Raw genomic sequence first — 20,995 nt, 5'->3', positions numbered from 1 at the left:
TATTACCATGCTTTGGGCACCAAGATAACATGCCACATCTTTTTAACCCTAATCATACATCTTTGGAATGTGGGAGGAGACCGGAGCGCCCATAGGAAGCCCATACGATCATGGGAGAACGTAGAGACTCCTTACTGACAGCAGCAGGAACCCTGCTCTTACAGCTGGTACTGGAAAACATTGTGCTAACTACTGGGCTACTTGGCTGAGGATAGAGAGGTGCTTTAGAGGGACATAAACTGTTCAGATTTATGGGCGAGGACAGAGCAGGATCAATGCGGAAAATGCAAGGCCTTCCACTTTGGTAGGGAGAAAAAGATAGAGGTTGAAAGATGCAGGTGTTCTTGTCATTCTAAGTTACCATGCAGGTATGACAAGCAATAGAAAAAAGTAACTTGGTTTTATAACCCTTTGCTTGATAATATCTTTCCTATAGCAGGATAACCAAAACTGAACACAATACCTCAGGTACCACCTCATCAGCATTCTGTATATCCTCCCAACTTTATACTGCATGCCCTGACTTATGAAAGCCAGTGTGCAAAAGTTTTCTTCGTGACCTTATCCACCCTTAACTCCACCTTCAGGAAACCATGTACTCGAACTCCTAAATCCCTCTGTTCTACAACACATCCCAGGGCCCTGCTGTGCATATGAATGCCCTGCCTGGATTTGACTTGGCATAATGCAACAATCTCAAGCTTCTTCAAGTGCTATTCCGCAGCCACTTACTCAGCTGATCAAGATCCCATGTAACATGATGATCTTCTTCCCTGACAACTGTATCATCTACTTTAGTGTCATTTGCAAACTTAGTAACTATGCTTTGTACATGTTGATCCAAATCTTTGTACATGCTGATATAGATGACAAGCAACAATGGGCCGAGTACTAACTTCTGAGACACATAACTAGCCACAAACCTCCAATCTAAGAAACAATCTTCCTCCATCACCCTGTTTTCTAACATTAAGACATCTGTGAATCCAGTTAGCTAATCCTCTCTGGATTTGATGTTATCTAATCTTCTAGAGCAGCCTACCATGTGGAATCTTTAACAAAAGCCTTTCCGAAATCCATTGCAATGAAGTCTACCGCCCTGCCCTCATCAACAATTTTGATCATATCATCAAAAAACTTAAGTTACAGAGAATAGCCTGGGTGTGGAATTCTAACAGACAGCCACATGGACAAGCTGTGGTGTGGGCACACCACGCTAAAAGGCCTCAAATAATTATGTCACTTTCTTCCACCGGCTGCTAATTTATTGGGGAGTTCTTTACATATTAAATACAAAAACATCAAGATTACTTTGTTTGTTGATAAGATGCAAATAAATCAACATCAAAATTCTACAAGATGTGTAGAACACAACAGCAAAGTACAACTTGCAGCGTTAGGAGATTGAACTGCATTCAAGATCTTTGCCGTGGTGTATTTTAATACACTAATGATAAGATGCTAGGCTGCTGCAGTTGCCATCCATCAGATGGCCCCTTAGAGACTGAAGTCCTAACTGCTTGTACAGTAATTGCATTTTCAGTTGAATGAAGATCTTATTACACCCTGGGAAAAAAAAGCAATAATTTTATTATCTTGGCCAACATTATCCTTCAATCGATACTAGAAATTGACTTTTTTGAGCTGTTTGAAAGATCTCGATGTCTCTGACATAACTGTACCACTTAGCTTTGTAACACACTACTTTTAAAGCTGTGCAATGAGTGGGCAACCTTTGAGCTGATTTTGGGATGTACTTTAAAAATTGCAATAGAAAGCAATGCATTTGGGAGGATTTCATACATACAAAAATCTTGAAAAATTATTTTCCGATTTGCTAAAAGTAAAAGTAATTTTCACTCTCACCCAGAAGAACAGCATTCAGATGTCAGCCTTCTATCTGTGGATACTCATTAAAGTACACCAACAAGTACCTGTAAATATGTTCCCGAGGTGGTGTCTCTATATTCCACTTTACACGTTTGTCCTCAAACCCTTTAATGTTTTCCTTCTGTTGCTGCATTTGGTCCAGGATAGCATGATAATGTTCATAGTGTTGCCCCTTATGAGCTGCTGGCAGGATACCTCCTGACCCTCCACCCCCACCACCAGAGAAGGGAACCTGTGAACAAAGCACTTGTTAATTCAATGGTGAGCAAAAGTTCAAAATTATGTTTAAAATCTTCCAATGTAAAGCATCACAAGCAAACTGGATATATACACTAGGAGGAAAAATCCTCATTGTTACCAACTCTGTGATGAAAGAGTTCATTGGTTTTAAAGTTCTTTCAGAAAGAAGTTGCATGCTCAATTGACTATAGTACTGAGGGAATATTTCAGTTCACAACTCATTGTATTTTTTCTAAAAAGAGATTCTATTTATGGTATAGCTCTCTGTAAGCTGCTGTGAACAAAAATCAAGTTATAATAGTACAACACACACAATATGCTGAAGGAACTCAGCAGACTATGCAGCATTCGTCAACTGTACTTTTTCCCCCACAGATTCTGCCTGACCTGCTGAGTTCCTCCAGCATTTTGTGCATGTTGCTCAGATTTCCAGCATCTGCAGATTTTCCCTTGTTAATTATAATAACTTTTTAATTATGCCTCAAGTATTAGTTGTCCACCATCCACCCTCTTAACTTTCATGCTGGAACTTCAAACTGATGGAGAAGGCAATCATTCAAGAACCTGACAGCTTTCAGCTATCAGGTCATGGAACCAATCTGCACAACCCTAATCCTACCAGCAATGCTACCTCAAAGAAGTTTTTCATTTTATCTATGCCTCATTGTACTTGTGCATATGACAATAAAATTGACTTGACCAAGCAAAAGTGAAGGAATGGAATAGAGTCAAGTCAGGAAAAAGTCACTAGAGACTGAGGTGCTGGAGCAATAAACAATCTGCTGGAGGAACTTGGGTCAATTTTACTGCTGATTAAGTTAATAACTTCCATTATTTCATGATGGGTGGCATTGCCTGGATTAGATTTAGCAATGTTGAAGTACCAGAGAGCTTGATGATTAATGTACTGAATACACTTCTCCTTAGTTACCCAATTATACCTCCCATCAGTGAGACAAAGTGGTTTCCACAGGCCTTTCACTTCCAAAATCTTTCCCTGCAGTTGTGAAAATCAGCTTGGTTATTATGCTCAAGAACACCTTCCTACTAAGAAGGCAACATAGAGAATCATAAACACAGAATTCTACGGGCAGACAGGTCAAAAAACCTCACCGGGAAGAGTAAAGGAGGAGGGGTATGCTTCATGGTCAACAATGTTTGGTGCGACCCCCAGAATGTGCATGCACTCAAATCCTTTTGTTCCCCAGGCCTGGAATCCCTGGTGCTGCTGTGCAGACCCTGCTGGCTGCCTAGGGAGTTCACGGCTGTTATCATCACAGCGGTGTACATTCTGCCACAGGCTGATATGCCCTGGCTCTCAAGGAACTGTATGGGACCATCAACACGCTGGAGACTGCCCACCCAGAGGTTGCCTTCATCATCGCCGGTGACTTTAACTGAGTGTCGCTGACATGAGTCTCTCCGAAGTTTTGTCAGCACATCCAGGTGAGCACTGGTGGAGATAAAACACTTGACCACTGCTACACTCCCTTCTGCAATGCTTACAAAGCTCTCCTTTGCCCAGCTTTTGGAAAATCAGATCACTCTTCAATTCTGCTTCTTCTGACGTACAGGCAGAAGCTGAAACATGAGGTGGCCATAGTTAAAACCGTCCACTGTTGGTCTGACCAATCGGCCTCCATGCTTCAGGACTGCTTCGATGAGCATCTTTCATGGTGCTGCTGCAACTTATTTTCTGCTACTGATCTATTTAATACCGTTTTTCTATTAATGTCTTGTTTTTATCTACCGCTTCATTTAATTGCCTGAGAGGAAGCCAAACAGAGTTTCATTGTATCTATGTATAATGACAACAAAGATGATTCATTCATTCATTCATGATTAGGATGTCTCCAAGTTCACTGATAGAGTCACGTGCTTCATCCAGAAGTGCATCGACGACGTTGTTCCCAGGAAGTCGGTCAGGGTTTTCCTGAACCAGAAACCCTGGATCAATAGTTCCGTGTGAGCAGCACTTACAGCGTGATATCGAGCTTGCATCGCTGGAGATCAGCTAGAGCTCAGGAAAAGCAGCTACGATCTGCGCAAAGCTATCAAGGCTGCAAAACAACAATATAGGGTCAAGATTCACAACGAATAGCACACGTGACTTGTGGCGAGGGCTGCATACCATTGCAGACTTCAAAGCCAAACGTTGTGGTGCTGTCAACACAGCGGCCTCTCTCCCAGATGAGCTCAATCGCTTTTATGGTAGATTCCATGACGCTAACTCTGAGCTTCCGAGGAAAGACACTGCTACAACCTGGTCATCTCTGAAACTGAGGTACACAGATGTTTCCAATGAGTGGCCAGTCGTGAGGCTACGGGACCGGGCGGCAATCCAGGGCGAGTAGCCAGGATGTGTGCAGCTCAACTGCCAGGTGTGTTTACAGACATTTTTAATCTCTCCCTCTCCCAGTGTAGAATGCCCTCCTGCTCCAAATTATCCACCATTATCCCTGTACCAAAAAAGACCAAGGTAACATGCCTGAATGACTGGCCTCCTGTCACACTCACCTCAATAATAAGCAAATGCTTTGAGAGGCTGGTCAAGGATCTACAGCTTGCTACCACCCAAACTGGGCCCCCTACCAACACAACTGATCAACAGATGACGCAATAGCCACTGCTCTACATATTGTCCTTAACACATTTGGAGAAGAAGGACGCTTATGTGAGAATGCTGTTCTGGACTACAGTTCAGCTTTCAACACCACAGTTCCATCCAGGCTCAACAAGAAACTCAAAGACCTCGGCCTTGACCCTACCTTGTGCAGCTGGATCCTGGACTTCCTGTCAGATTGCCAGCAGATTGTAAGAGTGGGCTCCCTAACCTCCAACCCTTTGACTGTCAATACAGGAGCCCCTCAGGGCTGCGTACTGAATCCCTCCTTTACTCCCTGTATACCCATGACTGTATTACCATCCACAGCTCCACTCTGCTAATTAAATTTGCCAACGACACTACATTGATTGGCCTCATCTCAAACAATAATGAGGTGGCCTACAGAGAAGAAGTCATCCCCCTGACACAGTGGTCTCAAAGAAACAACTTCTCCCTCAATGTCGCAAAAACAAAGGAGCTGATTGTGGATTACAGGAGGAATGAAGACCGGCTAACCCCTGTTGATATCAATGGATCTGGGGTTGAGGGTAAACAGCTTCAAGTTCCTCAGCATCCACATCAAAGAGGACCTCACGTGGTCTGTACAGACCAGCTGTGTGGTGAAAAGTTTGGTATGTGCCCCCAAATCCAAAGAACTTACTACAGGGGCACAACTGAGAGTATGTTCACTGGCTGCATCACTGCCTCGTATGGGAACTGTACCTCCCTTAATTGCAGGACTCTGCAGAGAGTGGTGCGGAGAGCCCAGCACATCTGTAGTTGTGAACTTCCATGATTCAGGACATTTACAAAGACAGGTGTATAAAAAGTGACTGTAGGATCATTGGAGACCCAAGCCAACCCAACCACCATCTATTCCAGCTACTACCATCCGGGAAACAGTACCGCAGCATAAAAGCCAGGATCAGTGGGCTCCAGGACAGCTTCTTCCTCCAGGCCATCAGACTGATGAACTCAAGCTGACTTGAGTGTACTCAAGCAACACACACAAAATGCTGGTGGAACACAGCAGGCCAGGCAGCATTTATAGGGAGAAGCACTGCTGATGTTTCAGGTCGAGACCCTTCGTCAGAACTAACTGAAAGGAAAGATAGTAAGAGATTTTAAAGTAGGAGGGGGAGGGGGAAATGCGAAATGATAGGAGAAGACCGGAAGGGGTGTGGTGAAGCTAAGAGCTGGAAAGGTGATTGGCAAAAGGGATACAGAGCTGGAGAAGGGAAAGGATCATGGAACGGGAGGCCGAGGGAGAAAGAAAGGCCACACATTTTAATTCCACGTCCCATTCCCATTCTAATATGACTATCCATGGCCTCCTCTACTGTCAAGATGAAGCCACACTCAGGTTGGAGGAACAACACCTTATTTTCCAGCTGGGTAGCCTCCAACCTGATGGCATGAACATTGACTTCTCTAACTTCTGTTAATGCCCCTTCTCCTCTTCTTACCCCATCCCTGATATATTTAGTTTTTCCCCCTCCCCCTTTTTTTTCTCTCTTCCCATCACTCTGCCTGTTCTCCATCTTCCTCTGGTGCTCCCCTCCCCCTTTCTTTCTCCCTAGGCCTCCCGTCCCATGATCCTTTCCCTTCTCCAGCTCTGTATCACTTTCACCAATCACCTTTCCAGCTCTTAGCTTCATCCCACCCCCTCCAGTCTTCTCCTATCATTTCGCATTTCCCCATCCCCCCCACTACTTTCAAATCTCTTACTATCTTTCTTTTCAGTTAGTCCTGATGAAGAGTCTCGGCCTGAAACGTCGACAGTGCTTCTTCCTGTAGATGCTGCCTGGCCTGCTGTGTTCCACCAGCATTTTGTGTGTGTTGCTTGAATTTCCAGCATCTGCAGATTTCCTCATGTTTGAGTGTACTCATTGACTGTTCTATTTATTATAAATTATTATAAATTACTATGATTGTACATTTAGATGGAGATGTAACGTAAAGATTTTTACTCATGTATGTGAAGGATGTAAGAAATAAAGTCAATTCAATTCAATACAGATGCCATAAATCAAGCAACATCTATAGAGAGGACTAAACAGTCAATGCTTCAGGCCAAGACTTGATCAAGGGTCTCAGCCTGAAATGTCAACTCTACCCCCCTCCATCAATGCTTTCTGACTTGTAGAATTCCTCCAGCTTTTTGTGTGTGTTGAACATGGAAAATCACTTCATTTTTCACTGATTTTGTAAACATAAGAGCTATCACAGCAATAGATCTCTTAATGACAAAACTGAAATGTATGATGAAATAATTCCACACAAATGTCCCAAATCGTGCAGTGCTAAAGTTGCAAGTAATTTTCAATTTTAATACTCTTTAAAATATTAAAGACACAAATTAGACCCAAAGTGCTTAATTTGAGAAGTGAACACTAGAATAAATGGATTGAACCATTTTATCAAGAAACAACTGGATTCCTTTCTGAAAAATACAAAGCAATAAATAGGACAACAAAGTCAGGAATTAGAATTTATCACCGAAGGAATAGGCCTTACACTTCAACCTATAACCTTCCTTCTTCTAGTGGAAGCTGAAGGCCATCCTTTTAAAGTAGCCCTGCTGTTGACAAATTATACCACTAAAATAACATTTTCACATCAATCAAAATTTAAGAGATGTGATCAAGCCATCTGTCTTAAGGTGGTAAATAGTAAAGTCAATTACTAATTTCAACTTTGAGTAAGAATACGTTAAAACAAATCACAATGAACAAAAAGTTAAATTACAAGCAAAAATAACTGGAAAGTCATCCAAACGAAAAAAAAAGGCTTAAATTAATTGCATCTGATCAAAAGAATGTGAAAACGGGGAGAAAAAAAGAGACTACTAAATATAACATGCAAACATACCTTATGTTCACCACTTCCCCAAGAACCGCTTACGCCAAGCACATGCCGCCATCCTTGTTCTCTGGCTCTGTTGATTCTTTCCATCTAAGTTTTTGAAAACCATAAGGTGCAAGTGACTACAATTATAGTGTTGGACCTGGGCCACCCAAATTCTAGAGCTGCAGATGTAATTATCTATATGTGAACTAGTTGCAATCTCATCCACCTTCAACAAATCTCTCAACCTTCGTTGTTCCAAGGAGAACAATATTGCTCTCTATCATTTGACTTAGACTGAACATCCTCATGCATGGAACAGTGGAAAATTATCAGTTTGGTTTATATTTTTAAAAAAAGATGATTTATTTGTCACATGTATACCAAAATATATATGCTGAAATGCATCGTTTGCGTCAATGACCAATACAGTCAGAGGCTGTGCAGAGGCAGCTCACAAATGTTGCCATGCTCACAGTGCCAACATAGCATGGCCACAGTTTACTAACTTGTACATCAATGGAATGTGGGAGGAAGCAGGAGTATCAGGAGGAAACCCATGTGATCACGGGAGCACATGCAAACTCTATACAGATAGATGCAGAATTGAACCTGGGTGCCTGGTGCTGTACTAGCGTTACGCTAGTCACTATACTACCATGCTGCACCAACTTTCATGTTCTCTGCTCTTCCTTTCCAGAATCATACTTTTATTGTCAGTTCATTTGCATACATTGTATTTCACAGGATTTTAGGTTGCTTTTTTTAAACTTCAAACTGAATTTCCTATGTCACTTGGAGAATATGTTGTTGCTTTCATGGAAATTTATCTGTGTCTAAACTGCATCTACTTTGGAGGCATCACATTATTATTTATAGTTTTTGCTGCCGATCTTTGATCCCTAGCTTTATGCTAACTTAAATCCAAAAGATATTGTTTGATGAACAAATGTATTTTCTCATTTGAACAATTTCTAGACCTCAGCTTGTTGCTATCTGAAAATGTGTTTGCTCATCATGTGCGGTGTCGTGTGACATAAGTGATCATGGTCTATCCATGACCATGATTGTTCTTGGCAAATTTTTCTACAAAAGTGGTTTGCTTTCTCCTGAGCAGTATCTTTCCAAGATGGGTGACCCCAGCCATTATCAATACTCTTCACAGATTGTCTGCCTGGTGTCAATGGTCACATAACCAAGATTTGTGATATGCACCAGCTGCTCATACGACCATTCACCACCTGTGCCTATGGCTTCATGTATCCCTGATCGGGGGGGGGGGGGGGGGGGGGAGGGGGGGAAGGAGGCAGGTGATACACCTTGCTCAAGGGTGACCTGCAGAGAAGGAGTGCCTTACACCTCCTTAGGTAGAGACATATCTCTACCTGACCAAAATTAAAATCAAATTTTGAAAATTAGATTTTGCAAAACAAACTTGAGAACTCAAATATCTGCTTCTCCTCAAGAGGCATTGTACTCAAGCACCATAACAGTCATACCTAAATAGAATGGAGAATATTAAGTAATGATAGAAACAAATTTGCCAAGAACAATCATGGTCATGGATAGACCATGATCACTTATGTCACACGACACTGCACATGATGAGCAAACACATTTTCAGATAGCAACAAGCTGAGGTCTAGAAATTGTTCAAATGAGCAAATACAAGAGGGAAACAAAGCAAAGGGAGCTATTGGGAAAATTGCTTGTTTATGGAAGTTTTGTTATGCTTGTTTTGCTGAGTGCGTGTCAGTGGGATTAGGTGAGAGTAAGTGTTCGGCACGGACTAGAAGGGCCGAGATAGTCTGTTTCCATGCTGTAATTGTTATATGGTTATATGAATACCCAACCAGAAATTGTGGATATAGAACCTCTCGACTTCTTTAAACACTTCACGAATTTGGACAAAATGCAGGAGAATAGGTGAAATGGATATCTATTTTAAGGCAGCTGGCTGCATAGATACAAACCCACCTTTGGTGTTCCAAAGTTTATGGATGCCATGGTACCTGAAGCAGAACAGCATTTGTACTGTGCAGCTCAAAAACCATGCTACAATAAAACTGGACTGCATTCTGCCAATACTTTTAAACGCAGGTCAAGCAAAAAAAAGAGCAAAAATATTAACAAGAACATAAATGTACCCTGTCTTTCTCCATCCTTCTCATCTGTTCAGCTTTCAACAAATTCACCTGAAAAAGACACACATATTTTTCATCATCAATATTGAATTACTCTGACCTTAAAAACAGCTCTTTTTATAGCCATGCCAGATTCTTCTCCAAATACACATTTAGTGTGGCACCCAGTGTCATTTTGAAGCATTTTTAAATCATTCTCTTCATTGGACAGTTAAAAGCTTAAGGCACGATCAGGTATTTCTATTTAGAAAGCAATGGGGGGGTAAGAAAGAGGGGTTTGGAAATAACACACTCTCAGAGACTGAAAAACTGGTTAGTAAGATAGTACCAGTGAAAATTGACCTCTGAAAGCCAAACAGGACAATCTAGAACAGATAAATGTTCACTTATGTACCCTTAACTTCAGAATCAGAGTAACATAGCATTGAAACAGGCCATTTGGCCCAACTCACCATGTGAACCAAGGTACCTTTCTGAAATAGTCCCATCTGCCTGCATTTAGCCCATATCTTTCTAAACCTCTCCTGTCCATGTACCTATCTAAATATATTCATAGAGTCATTAGAGTTATAACAGCACAGAAACAGGCTCTTCAGCCCCAAATGGTCCATGCTGACCAAAGTACCCCATCCAAGTTCTATTTACCAGCATTTGGTCCAAAGCTTTCTAAAATTCTCCCCATCAGTATGCCACACATTTGTATTGTCAAGTGCCCCTCCCATCTGTCCGACTATCTCGGACTCCTACCAAAAGGCAGAAGATATTGAAGTACAAGAACAAGGACTGTTAGGCTAGGTAACTGCTTCTCACAGACCATGAGAGCTCTGAACACCCAGTAAACATTACTCAGGACAGTGCTAGTCGCATTATACTGTTACAAACAAGAGAAAAAACTGCAGATGCTGGAAATCCAAGCAACAAAGATACAAAATGCTGGAGGAACTCTGCAGGCCAGGCAGCATCTATAGAAAAGAGTAATTGACGTTTCAGGTCAAAACCCTTTGGCAGGAAGGTGGCACAGGAGCCTCAGGACTCACACCACCAGACTCAGGAAAAGTTCATAACCCCTCAACCATTAGGCTTTTGCACCAAAGGAGATAACTTCACTAGTCCCGTCAACGAAATGTTCCCACAACCTATGGACTCACTTTCAATGACCCTTCATCTTATGGTCTCGATATTTATTGTTTATTTATTTATTATTATCATTTCTCTTTTTGTTTTTGCACAGTTTGTTGTCTTTTGCACACCAGTTGAACACCCAGTTTGTGTGGTCTTTCATTATGGCTACTATTTGATTATGAATTTACTGAGCATGCCTGCAAGAAAATGAAACTCAGGGTTGTACATGGTGACATATGTACTTTGATAATAAATTTACTTTGAACTATGTGCCAGCATTATTTTCTGTGCCAGATGTAATATACTGTATATACTGTGTCCCACACTTTGGTCCCAGAGATACGCTGTTTTGTTTAGCTGTATACATGTGAAGAGTAGAATAACAATAAACATGAACTGCACCACAACACCCCCGCCCCCAACATTCAGTGCCACAACCTATAAAGGCCATTATACATAAACCCTTCCGCACCACACCATCTACCAACAACTCCACTCTTTTCTTTAAAACATAACTGTAACCACCACTACCACTTCTTCTGGCAGCTTGTTTTATGTACCCACCAGTCTGCGTGAGAGACAAACCACTCAGGTTCTTTTAAATCTTTCCCCTTTCACTTTAAACTTGTGCCCTTTAGTTTTAGACTTTCCTGGGAAGACTATGACGTCCACCTTAGAAATGGCTCTCATGAAGGTTAACCCTCCACTTCTTTCACTCCAGGGAAAACAATCCTAGGCTCTCCACATAATTCAAGTCTTCTGGACCTGGCAATGTCCAGAACTACCAAGGAATAATTAAATAGAGTAAAAGCTGCTTTCCTGTTATTTTTAGGAAATTGTATTTATCCCTTTTAAATTCATGGCAACCATGCTTTGATGGAGTTACTGAAACAATTCTATTATTGCAATTATAGCTGCTGCATAGATTTCTCTAATTTCTAGTAATTTCTCCCTCCCCTTCTCTCTTTTCATTCCCATTCTGGTTCCTCTCTCACTCCCTCTCTTCTCCTCATCACCTCCCTCCTATTATGATTTGCTGCATAGCTTCAAGGTTACGATGAAAACTGGTAACAATGTGTGCCTTTGACCTATTGTGACAGACGGAATGGGCAGGGGTATGGCTTCACTATTCTCCCATATGTTTCTCAAGATTAACTGTTCCCAAAGAAGCAGCAGCAAGAAAAAGTTGCGGCAGTTTCCACAGGGGTTTTGGCAATTGTGAAGTAAAGAATTCTCCACTTCAATCTACGTCACTCATTAGGATGAGAGAGTATTGGTTTATTATTGTTACATGCAGCGAGAGGCAGTGAAAAACATTTATCTTGCACATCATCCAAAAGTACAGTGAGGTAGTAAGAAAAAGCGAATGCAGAATGTAGTGTTGCAGTTAGAGAGAAAATGCAGTGCGAGTAGAAAAAGTGCAAGAGCTACAAGGAGTAGCAGATCAAGAGTTCATCTTTTCAGCTTGGGCAAGAGTCTGATAATGGTGGAACAGAAGTTTTCTTTGAATCGGGTGGTTTGTGCTCTCAGGCTTTTATAATTTCTGCCTGATGGGAGGGGAGAGAAGAGAGAGTAACCGTAGTGAAGGGTGGGGGTTATCCTCAATTACATTGGCTGCTTTCCCAAAGTAGCAGGAAGTGCTGACAGAGTCAGAGGGGAGTAAGAAAAGAACATTTGCTGCCTTTGTATCTTCCAGGATTAGTGTTGGATAGAACCATAGAACATGAAAGCACAGAAACAGGCCTTTTGGCCCTTCTTGGCTGTGCCGAACCATTTCTCTGCCTAGTCCCACTGACCCGCACCTGGGCCATATCCCTCCAAAATATATAGGAGAGGTTACAGTGGGCAGAATAACAATGGTTCACTCCACTTGAGGAAACTGTACTTACATGTTGTTCTACATCGAGCAGAATGTCATTGTTTTTTCCTCTACCCCTCACCAACAACTAACATCTACTTAAATCTGTCATGTGCTCATTAATCACATCCAATTCTCAGGCATGCTGGAGTACATACCTGCTCTCGCTGCTTTCTTTCTCGTTCAATCTGTTCCTGTTTTTTCTTTTTAGATGCTTCCTAGGAAAAAGACAAGAAAACTTTCAGACTGAGACAAAGAATCAGCACAGCTTGAGAAAAGAATTAGAAAGACAGGTTAACAGTGCTTCCAGGTTTAGATTTGACTTCAAGCTGGAAACAGAGAAAGAGGGAAATATCAGTAAGAAATTGAGGAAAGGTTTGAAGGCTTCACTTTATTCCGCCCCCCCAAGCATAAAGATGGGGAGGAATGTCTTTGTAATAATTTGGTTGGGAAAATTTATATACTTATGGAAATTTACATTATTTTACTAAAACAAAAGGGGCTATTTCTTCCTCTCTCCAAATCATATTCATGAGTTTGAGAAAACAAGTGAATTCCAGCAAAGGAGTTGAAAGTCATCAGATTTTCTTGAAAAAGTTTGGGGCATCCAAAATAACCAGGGTGGTTGCAATTAACAAAGCAGGTTTCTGACTCCTACCATCTTTCACGGAAACTGAACTATTTTATTCTTTTTTCACTCAGATACCTCAAACATTTTCCTCCTTTCTTCCACTGCATTCATTCTCTTCACTGGAGCAGGTGGAGCCTAAATAAAAAGTGAAACTGCAAATTAGATCAACTGTGGCTAAATGCAAAAAATGGGCTGAGAAGGTGCCGGAGCAAGGACAACCAAGCAAATCACATTTTATTTTAATATAAACGGACTGCCATCCCACTACAAGCTTCACAGTGCAAAGTGATTTGAGAAGATCCACATGAACCAGAAACGGTTAATCACATCTGAGGCCCTATGGACCTGACAAGCTTGAACTCTCAGCTTGATAAAGGAAAACCTGAATTGAACTCCATGCTTCCAACTTGGCTCCATACTCTTAGCTTTACCCTGGCCAAAATTAAATGAGATCAGCTTTGAAATTTTGCATGAACTCCTTCCTTCATGAAGAACTTATGCTTTCTGACAATTGGGTCAATTGGCCCTTGGGATTAATCAAACTACAAGCTCATCAACATCAAGTATAATTGTTTTATTAGTTACTTCAATTCCTTTCTCTCACTATATTCTCTCATACCGAATATCCTCCTTTACAGGAACGAAGAACATTTCAATCCTGACTTCAGGTGTCATTTGTGGTGAAATGCATCTTCTCCCCATGTTCAGATTGGCTTCCTGTGGTGCACAGGTTTCTTTCTACATCCCAAAGACAAGAGAGCTGATGGGTGAATTGGCCTAAGTAAATATCCCCAATTGTTTAGTGAGGGGGGAAATCTGGGGGAAATTGATGAAATTGTGGGAAGAATAGGGGTAAAAAAAAAACAGGAAAAATGCCAGATGAGGCTAAAAATGAGTGACTAGTTACATAGTTAAAGGACACCATAGATAATGGGGCAACCCTTTAGAAGAGAGGTAAGGAGGAATTTTTTTTAGCCATAGAGTAATAAATCTGTGGAATGCTCTGCCACAGACTGCAGGGGAGGCCAAGACTATGCATATATTTATGGCGGAAGTTGATAGTGTTCTGATCGGTCAGGGCATCAAAGGATATGGCAAGAAGATAGGAGTATGGGATCAAGTGGTATCCAGGATCAGTTATGATAGAATAGCAGGGAGACTAGATGGGCTGAATGGGCTAATTCTGCTCTATGTCTTATGGGCCTATTTACATTCAGCAGGTTGGAGGAACAGATGACTAACGTGCCCTCCAGAAGTGGCTTAGTCATTTAAATATTTTGCATCATCCTCCACGAAAATACATGTAAAGCAATTGTTCGATTCCTTGCCCAAAGCCTTATTACTGTCACTGTGAATTTTCTTTCAATCTGCTATACATCTTCACTTGACGAAGTTAGATGAAATAAATCATTCCATACAATATGTGTATATTGATCTTGGGAGAGGTCAGGAAAAATTCCTATTTTATTACAGGAACCTCATGAACACATCCTTGACTGTCACCGTGAAATGTTTTAGGGATTTTAAAATTCTTAAAACTGGATGTTAGCAATCTGCTAATAGTTAATAATTTTGTGCCTAGTTCAGTGAAAAAAAATGTGGGATAGCTGCTGATTAAATGTTTTAAAATACATTAAATAACTTTGCTCTTTAACCAGTGCCAATTAGCATCCCAAAAAGTTGATGACAGGTTTTTCACAATTGCATACTATATTGACTTCCTGGCCTTCTGCCCATGCGCATGCACATTAATCTGCACCATTTATTTATTCATATTCCTTTTATTAAAAAAAGAGGTGCAATTTCCTCTATATTCAAGAAGTCTCTTCACCCTTTAAGAACATTTTTTTTAAAGCTTACAGCTTCAGCATTGGTGCCCTTTCAGGGAAACAGATTTTCCCTTTTCACCAAATTCATGTCTTACTCTGAGATTTTGAAATCAGTGCTGTTTAATTAATTATAATTGTTAATGTCTGAAACACTAATTGTTATGTAATAATCATAAGAGAAGCAGATTCGGATTTGTTGATTGCTATCTACTGGCAATTTACTTTTGACAATTATCACAGGACTTGACCTGGTGATGAAGTTACAGATATTAGCACTGACTTCCAATACCACTGCAGTTAGCTGAGGCAACTGTTTCAGTTTCTAGCAATATGCAGTTGATTTTGGTAATTCCCTGTGGTGCTTCTGCAAGAGGCTTTAGATACTGTAAAAAAATACAGCAGACAAGGCAGGTCAAATGACGTCCTATAACATCAAACCCAAGATTTGATAGTAAACCCCATTTAACCACTTAAGTACAGTCGGCCTTCCTTATCCATGAGTTCCGCATGCGTGAATTCAACCAACCGCGAATCAAGAAAATGCGGAAGTGCTCTTCCAGCACTTGTTGTTCGAGCATGTACAGACTTTTTTTTCTTGTCATTATTCCCTGAACAATGCAGTATAACAACTAGTTTACATAGCATTTACATTGTATTAGATATTATAAGTAATCTAGAGATGATTTAAAGTATATGTAAATGTGTGCAGGTTACCGTGGATCAGGATCGGAAAAAAAAAACTCGAAAGTTCTCTTACTATGTAAGTCGGAACAGGTACATCCGGTATTATTTAGCGTCAGTCAAACGTTTGTCTTAATATATAGTATATATTTTACCTTTCTATGTACATAAAACATTTAAGAACGTATGTTTTAGCACCGGGCTTGGAAAGTTCCCGAGTTCAATCCAGTGACAGACCACTTCCGAGCGCGGTCTCCTTCCGAGCCTGGTTGATGTGGAGGATCAGAAACTCAAAACCCCAAAACCCAATAAGTAAACAACTGCATTGCTAAGTAATAATTGTCACTTTCATCGGGGTAGGGACTTTCTCACTTTATCCTTTAAAATTGTTCCGATCGTTGACCGGCTGTAGCCTAATGCTTTTCCAATGACCGATGGCGTTTCACCTCTTTCCGATCGCTTTATTATTTCCACTTTGTTTTCAATCGCGACCGTGATTATTTTTGGGAACAGAAACACTGCAGATTCAGAGCTCGACTGCCGGGTCCTAATGTCCACCGTACTGAGACAGGTTAAATAAGGTCTGGGGTTCTGCTGGGTCCTAAGGTCCACCACATTAAGACAGGTTGAATAAGGGACTTGAGCATCTGCGTTTTTTGGTATCTGCAAGGGGTCCCGGAACCAATCCCTCACTGATAAGGAGGACCGACTGTAGTTACAATGTGCTATCATTTGCATGATATCAGATAACCAGCAGTGATTAAATAATGGCATCGCTAATATGCAAGTTTAGTGATATGCATTGCAAGTTCCAGTGCAATACTTCTACATACTCCAGAGGGTTTACTTCACAGCTCCTCCATAAAATTTCACATCACAACTGCCCCAATCTCATATCAGAGGAGTGATAAAAAGAGGAAAAAGGGAGCAGACATAACCACTATAATGGACATCATAAAGTTCTGAAGGTGAGCCTAAGCCCACAAAACAAAGGTGTCAAACAGTTCTAAACAATGCATCACAATGAAAACATATCAACAAAAGCATTTGCCAAATTAAGCACACTCAAAACAGAGTTCGCTGGCAAAGACACTAGTTATTCAATGGTCACATACATAATTTCTAAATCAGCAAAGTTCAGTAACAAATCGAAATTGCAAACTAGCTGAAGAGAGTTAACAAAATCATAATACAAAACCTCCAATAATCTTATCACCAGGTAAAAGAGTTAGAGAATAAATTCACATTTTATTATATTATCACCCCTTACCTGCTTGTGTTTCATCGGTAATTTCTTATCTGAAAGCTTTTTAGCTGCCTCTGCAGATTTTGCTGTTAATGGCACTTTATACTTGGCTGCTGGTTTGGTGATTTTCTGTGCTGGTCCAACAGATCCTGAGACTGGGCCTGGTCTTTTTACTGGCAAGGCAAGGAAAATCAGTGGCTAATTTTCTGCAAAACCCATAAATTTCAAGTTTAACCTCTAAAATTATATTAACCAGAGGTTGCTGAATCTGTGGAATTCATTGCCACGGATGGCTATTGAAGCCAAATCATTAGGTATATTCAAAGCAGAAGCTCATAGGTTCTTCATTAGTCAGGGTTTCAAAGGTTAGTGGAAGAAGGCAGGAAAATGGGGTTGAGAGGGATAATAAATCAGTCACGATGGAATGGCGGAGCAAACTTAATGGGCTGAGTGGCCTAATTCTGCTCCTATGACTTATAGTCTTATGGTCTTTAACCATTTGGGAATCTATAAAGCACATTTCCAGCAATGTTAATAACATTTTGTATCCCTGAGTTCAACTCGTATGTCCTTGTATTGTTAATTTGAGCAGAGCTTGTTTTCTTCACATTAGACATTCGGCAGATGCCGGAAATCCAGAGGAACACACACAAGATGCTGAAGAAACAGGGGGTCAGGGAGCAGGGGTCAGTTTCAGACAGTCCTGCTGAAGGGACTTGGTCTGAGACAGCGACTCTATTCCTTTCCACAGATGTTGCCTGACCTGCTAAGTTCTTCCAACATTTTGCTCCTTTCCTTAACTAATATTGTTGCATCCTTTTGTTTTTGAAATATTCTCTTCTACTTCTCAGGAAATTCTGTAACTAGTAATGCATAGATGTTATTCATACTCATCATGATTCGAGGGTTTTCAAGATGGCGGCGCAGTGGAAGGTCTGCTTTGCTGAACTCAACACTGATAGGTTTATATGCAAAATTATGTTTCAGCTATTTTTTGTTTAAGTGCCCAAGTGTCAGATTTAATAACATGAACATTGATGAGTATTTTTTGAGCTGTTCCAACACCATGCCACCGAAAAGTACTAAAAAGATGACCAAGATGGACTGCACAGAGCGCTTGCCTGGGGCTGGTGAGCTAGCTCTACTAACACGCTGGACCCTGCTTTTCATCAAATAATTCAATAAGTTACGGAGAACGTATCCAAAATGATGGACGAGAAGCTGGGTCCACACTCTCTAACACTCCAAAACCACACATTGGAGCTTAAAAATCTTGATACAAGAATGACCAAGGCTGAGGGCCGAGTCTCCCCGGTAGAGACTGTAGCTGATCAGGCCCAAAACCGCATCCAGGCGCTAGAAAAGCAAGTTCAAAGCCTGTCTGACTATATCAATGATCTTGAGAATAGAGGCAGGAGGAAGAACATAAGGATCATCGTTCCACCTGAAGGTACAGAAGGCAGTCAGCCAGCCAAGTTTTTTGAGGGCTGGCTGCCTAATTTCCTTGATTTGGAAACCAAGGCTGGACGCATTAAAGTGGAAAGAGCTCACTGTACACTGGCTCCAAAGCCAGGCCCAGACCAATGCCCTTGACCCACCCTCATCCGGTTCCATAATTTCGGTGATAAGCAAAGAGTGATGGAGGCTTCGAGACGCCGCGGGACTGATACCCAGGCTTTAATATACGAGGGATCCAGGCTTTTGTTTTTTTAAGATTTCTCAGCTGCTGTTGTTCGGAAGTGCAAAGGATTCGACCAGGTGAAGAAGCGGCTGAGAGAATCCGGAATCCAGTACTTCATGCTATACCCAGCGGCGCTGAAAATCACCTACAACAGGACCACCAAGATATTTGATTCTCCTGACAAAGCTAAAACCTTTGTGGACACATTGGGCTAAAGAATGTATATATTGTGTAGCCCTGGTCATGGACAATAACATGCTTGATGGTCACTTTATTTAACCTTTTCATTACTTGATGGCAAGATATATCATAGGATGGGTAATGTATTTGTTTTGATTAATATAGTTTCATTATTCATTTAAGTTAGCGGTGCTGCTCCAGCCTGAAGTTTAAACATGATGGTAACAAATTGGTGGATTGATAAATTATGCCCCGTTTTCATTTTTGACTATGTCAAATGCCATATTGGCAGTGGGGCAGAATATGGGGCGCTGGAAGGTTCAGATATCCCCTTAAGTGTGGGGTAAGTCCTTTTGTTCAGCGCTGTTGGCTTTTTGTTCTTTTTTGCGTGTTTTTTTTGTTCACATTGCTGCTCTGCTGCTTAAGTTGGGTTTCTTCTCCTCCGGAGTCAAATCATTGTTATAAAGAGTTATGACCAGTAATATATTAAATTGTGCACTTGGAACATTAAGGGGAGTCATTCACCAATCGAGGGAAAGAAAATCCTACTAAACCTGAAAAAGGAAAGGGTGAATGTCGCTTTATTGCAGGAGACACATTTAAATGATAAAGAACATCTAAAACTGCAACATAGTGGATTTGATCAAGTCTATTTTTCATCCTTTAATACCAGGAGTAGGGGAGTGGCCATTTTAATTAGGAAGAACTTAACTTTTAAGTTATTAGACTTCATTAAGAATAAGTATGGGAGATTTGTGATTGTTAAGGCTTCAATATATGGAGAGGAATATGATACTCTTAATGTTTACTGCCCTCCAGCTCATCCTCTCAAATTCCTAACAGATGCTTTTTCCAAACTTACAAGCATTTCAATACAAAACATTATTGTAGGTGGGAATTTTAATTGTCTCATGGACCCACTGATGGACAGAGTGCCTAATGCTCCCCCATTGCTCTCTTCACAGTCTAAACAAATCATGGGCTTATGTGGAGAACTAGGACTTGTGGATGTCTGGAGGTTGTTACATCCCCCAAACAAAGACTTCACACTTTTTTCTAATCCACACAAGTGTTACACCAGAATTTACCTTTTTCTAACCCCCAAAACGCTCTTAGACTTAGTTTGTATCCTGCACAATTGGAAATATTGTTATTTCTGACTGTGCAGCAGTATGCTTAAATATTAAGTCCAAAGATAACTCAGCACAATCTAGACATTGGAGGCTGATTCCTTTTATTCTAAAAGATAATAAGTTTATAGACTACTTCCGAATTCAAAACTTTCCTATCTATTAATTCCAAATCAGCAAGTAGTCCATCGATGCTCTGGGAAACCGCTAAGGCCTATGCAAGGGGATTAATTATCTCTTACTCTGCTAGTAAGAAGTGACAAGCTGCAGAACAGCAGCGCCTAGTGGAAACAAGGCTTGCGGCAGCTGAAAAAGATCATATTAATAAGCCTTCTGCAGCTAAGTTACAGAAGATCATAGTCCTACGCTGTACACTAAACTCCTATCATCATTGAGAGAAGCTAATATCTCCCTAATTCTTAAAAAAGTAAAGAGCCCTGAAGAATGTGCCTCCTACAGGCCTATTTCATTGTTAAATGTTGACTTTAAAAATATTATCTAAAACCTAAGCGTTGCAAATAGAAACTGTGTTACCTTTTTATCATAAAAGAGGTTCAAATGGGTTTTGTAAAAGGCCATAGATCACTGAACAATATCAGAAGATTACTTAATGTGATTCAGGCATGCCAGCAACAGGCAGTGGACAGCTTGGTGGTTTCCTTAGATGCAGAAAAGGCCTTTGATCGTGTTGAATGGCCGTATCTTTTTTTCCACTTTAGAACGATTTGGTTTGGGCAATAATTTTATTAAATGGGTGAAGGTTCTTTACATTAACCCTCTGGCTGTGATTCTTACTAATGGTATTAGGTCAGATAATTTTAGAATTCTGAGGGGCAGCCAGCAGGGCTGCCCTTTATCACCATTACTTTTCACACTAGTGATCGAGCCATTGGCAGAGGCTATTTGCCGAG

The 20,995-nt window shown here is 40.9% G+C and overlaps 1 protein-coding gene across 6 annotated transcripts in view; it reads right to left on the bottom strand.

Moving 5' to 3' along the window:
• Nucleotides 1–20,995, bottom strand: part of nek1 (NIMA-related kinase 1) — a 169,979-nt gene that overhangs the window by 97,796 nt on the left and 51,188 nt on the right. For 5 of the 6 annotated variants that reach the window (XM_073047866.1, XM_073047871.1, XM_073047868.1 and 2 more), the window contains exons 11-16: nucleotides 17,118–17,266; nucleotides 13,413–13,472; nucleotides 12,865–12,924; nucleotides 9,730–9,777; nucleotides 7,607–7,690; nucleotides 1,935–2,122 (exon numbers count right to left, since the gene is read on the bottom strand). In XM_073047866.1, the coding sequence (XP_072903967.1) occupies nucleotides 1,935–2,122; nucleotides 7,607–7,690; nucleotides 9,730–9,777; nucleotides 12,865–12,924; nucleotides 13,413–13,472; nucleotides 17,118–17,266 (589 nt within the window). The remainder of the gene's footprint in view (nucleotides 1–1,934; nucleotides 2,123–7,606; nucleotides 7,691–9,729; nucleotides 9,778–12,864; nucleotides 12,925–13,412; nucleotides 13,473–17,117; nucleotides 17,267–20,995) is intronic. The other variant, XM_073047869.1, reaches the window with a different exon arrangement.

This window comes from Hemitrygon akajei, chromosome 6 (genome assembly GCF_048418815.1).
Source record: "Hemitrygon akajei chromosome 6, sHemAka1.3, whole genome shotgun sequence".
Classification (NCBI taxonomy): Eukaryota; Metazoa; Chordata; class Chondrichthyes; order Myliobatiformes; family Dasyatidae; genus Hemitrygon; species Hemitrygon akajei.
Note: the sequence above shows the minus strand (reverse complement) of the source record. Positions and strands in the feature narration are given on the sequence as shown.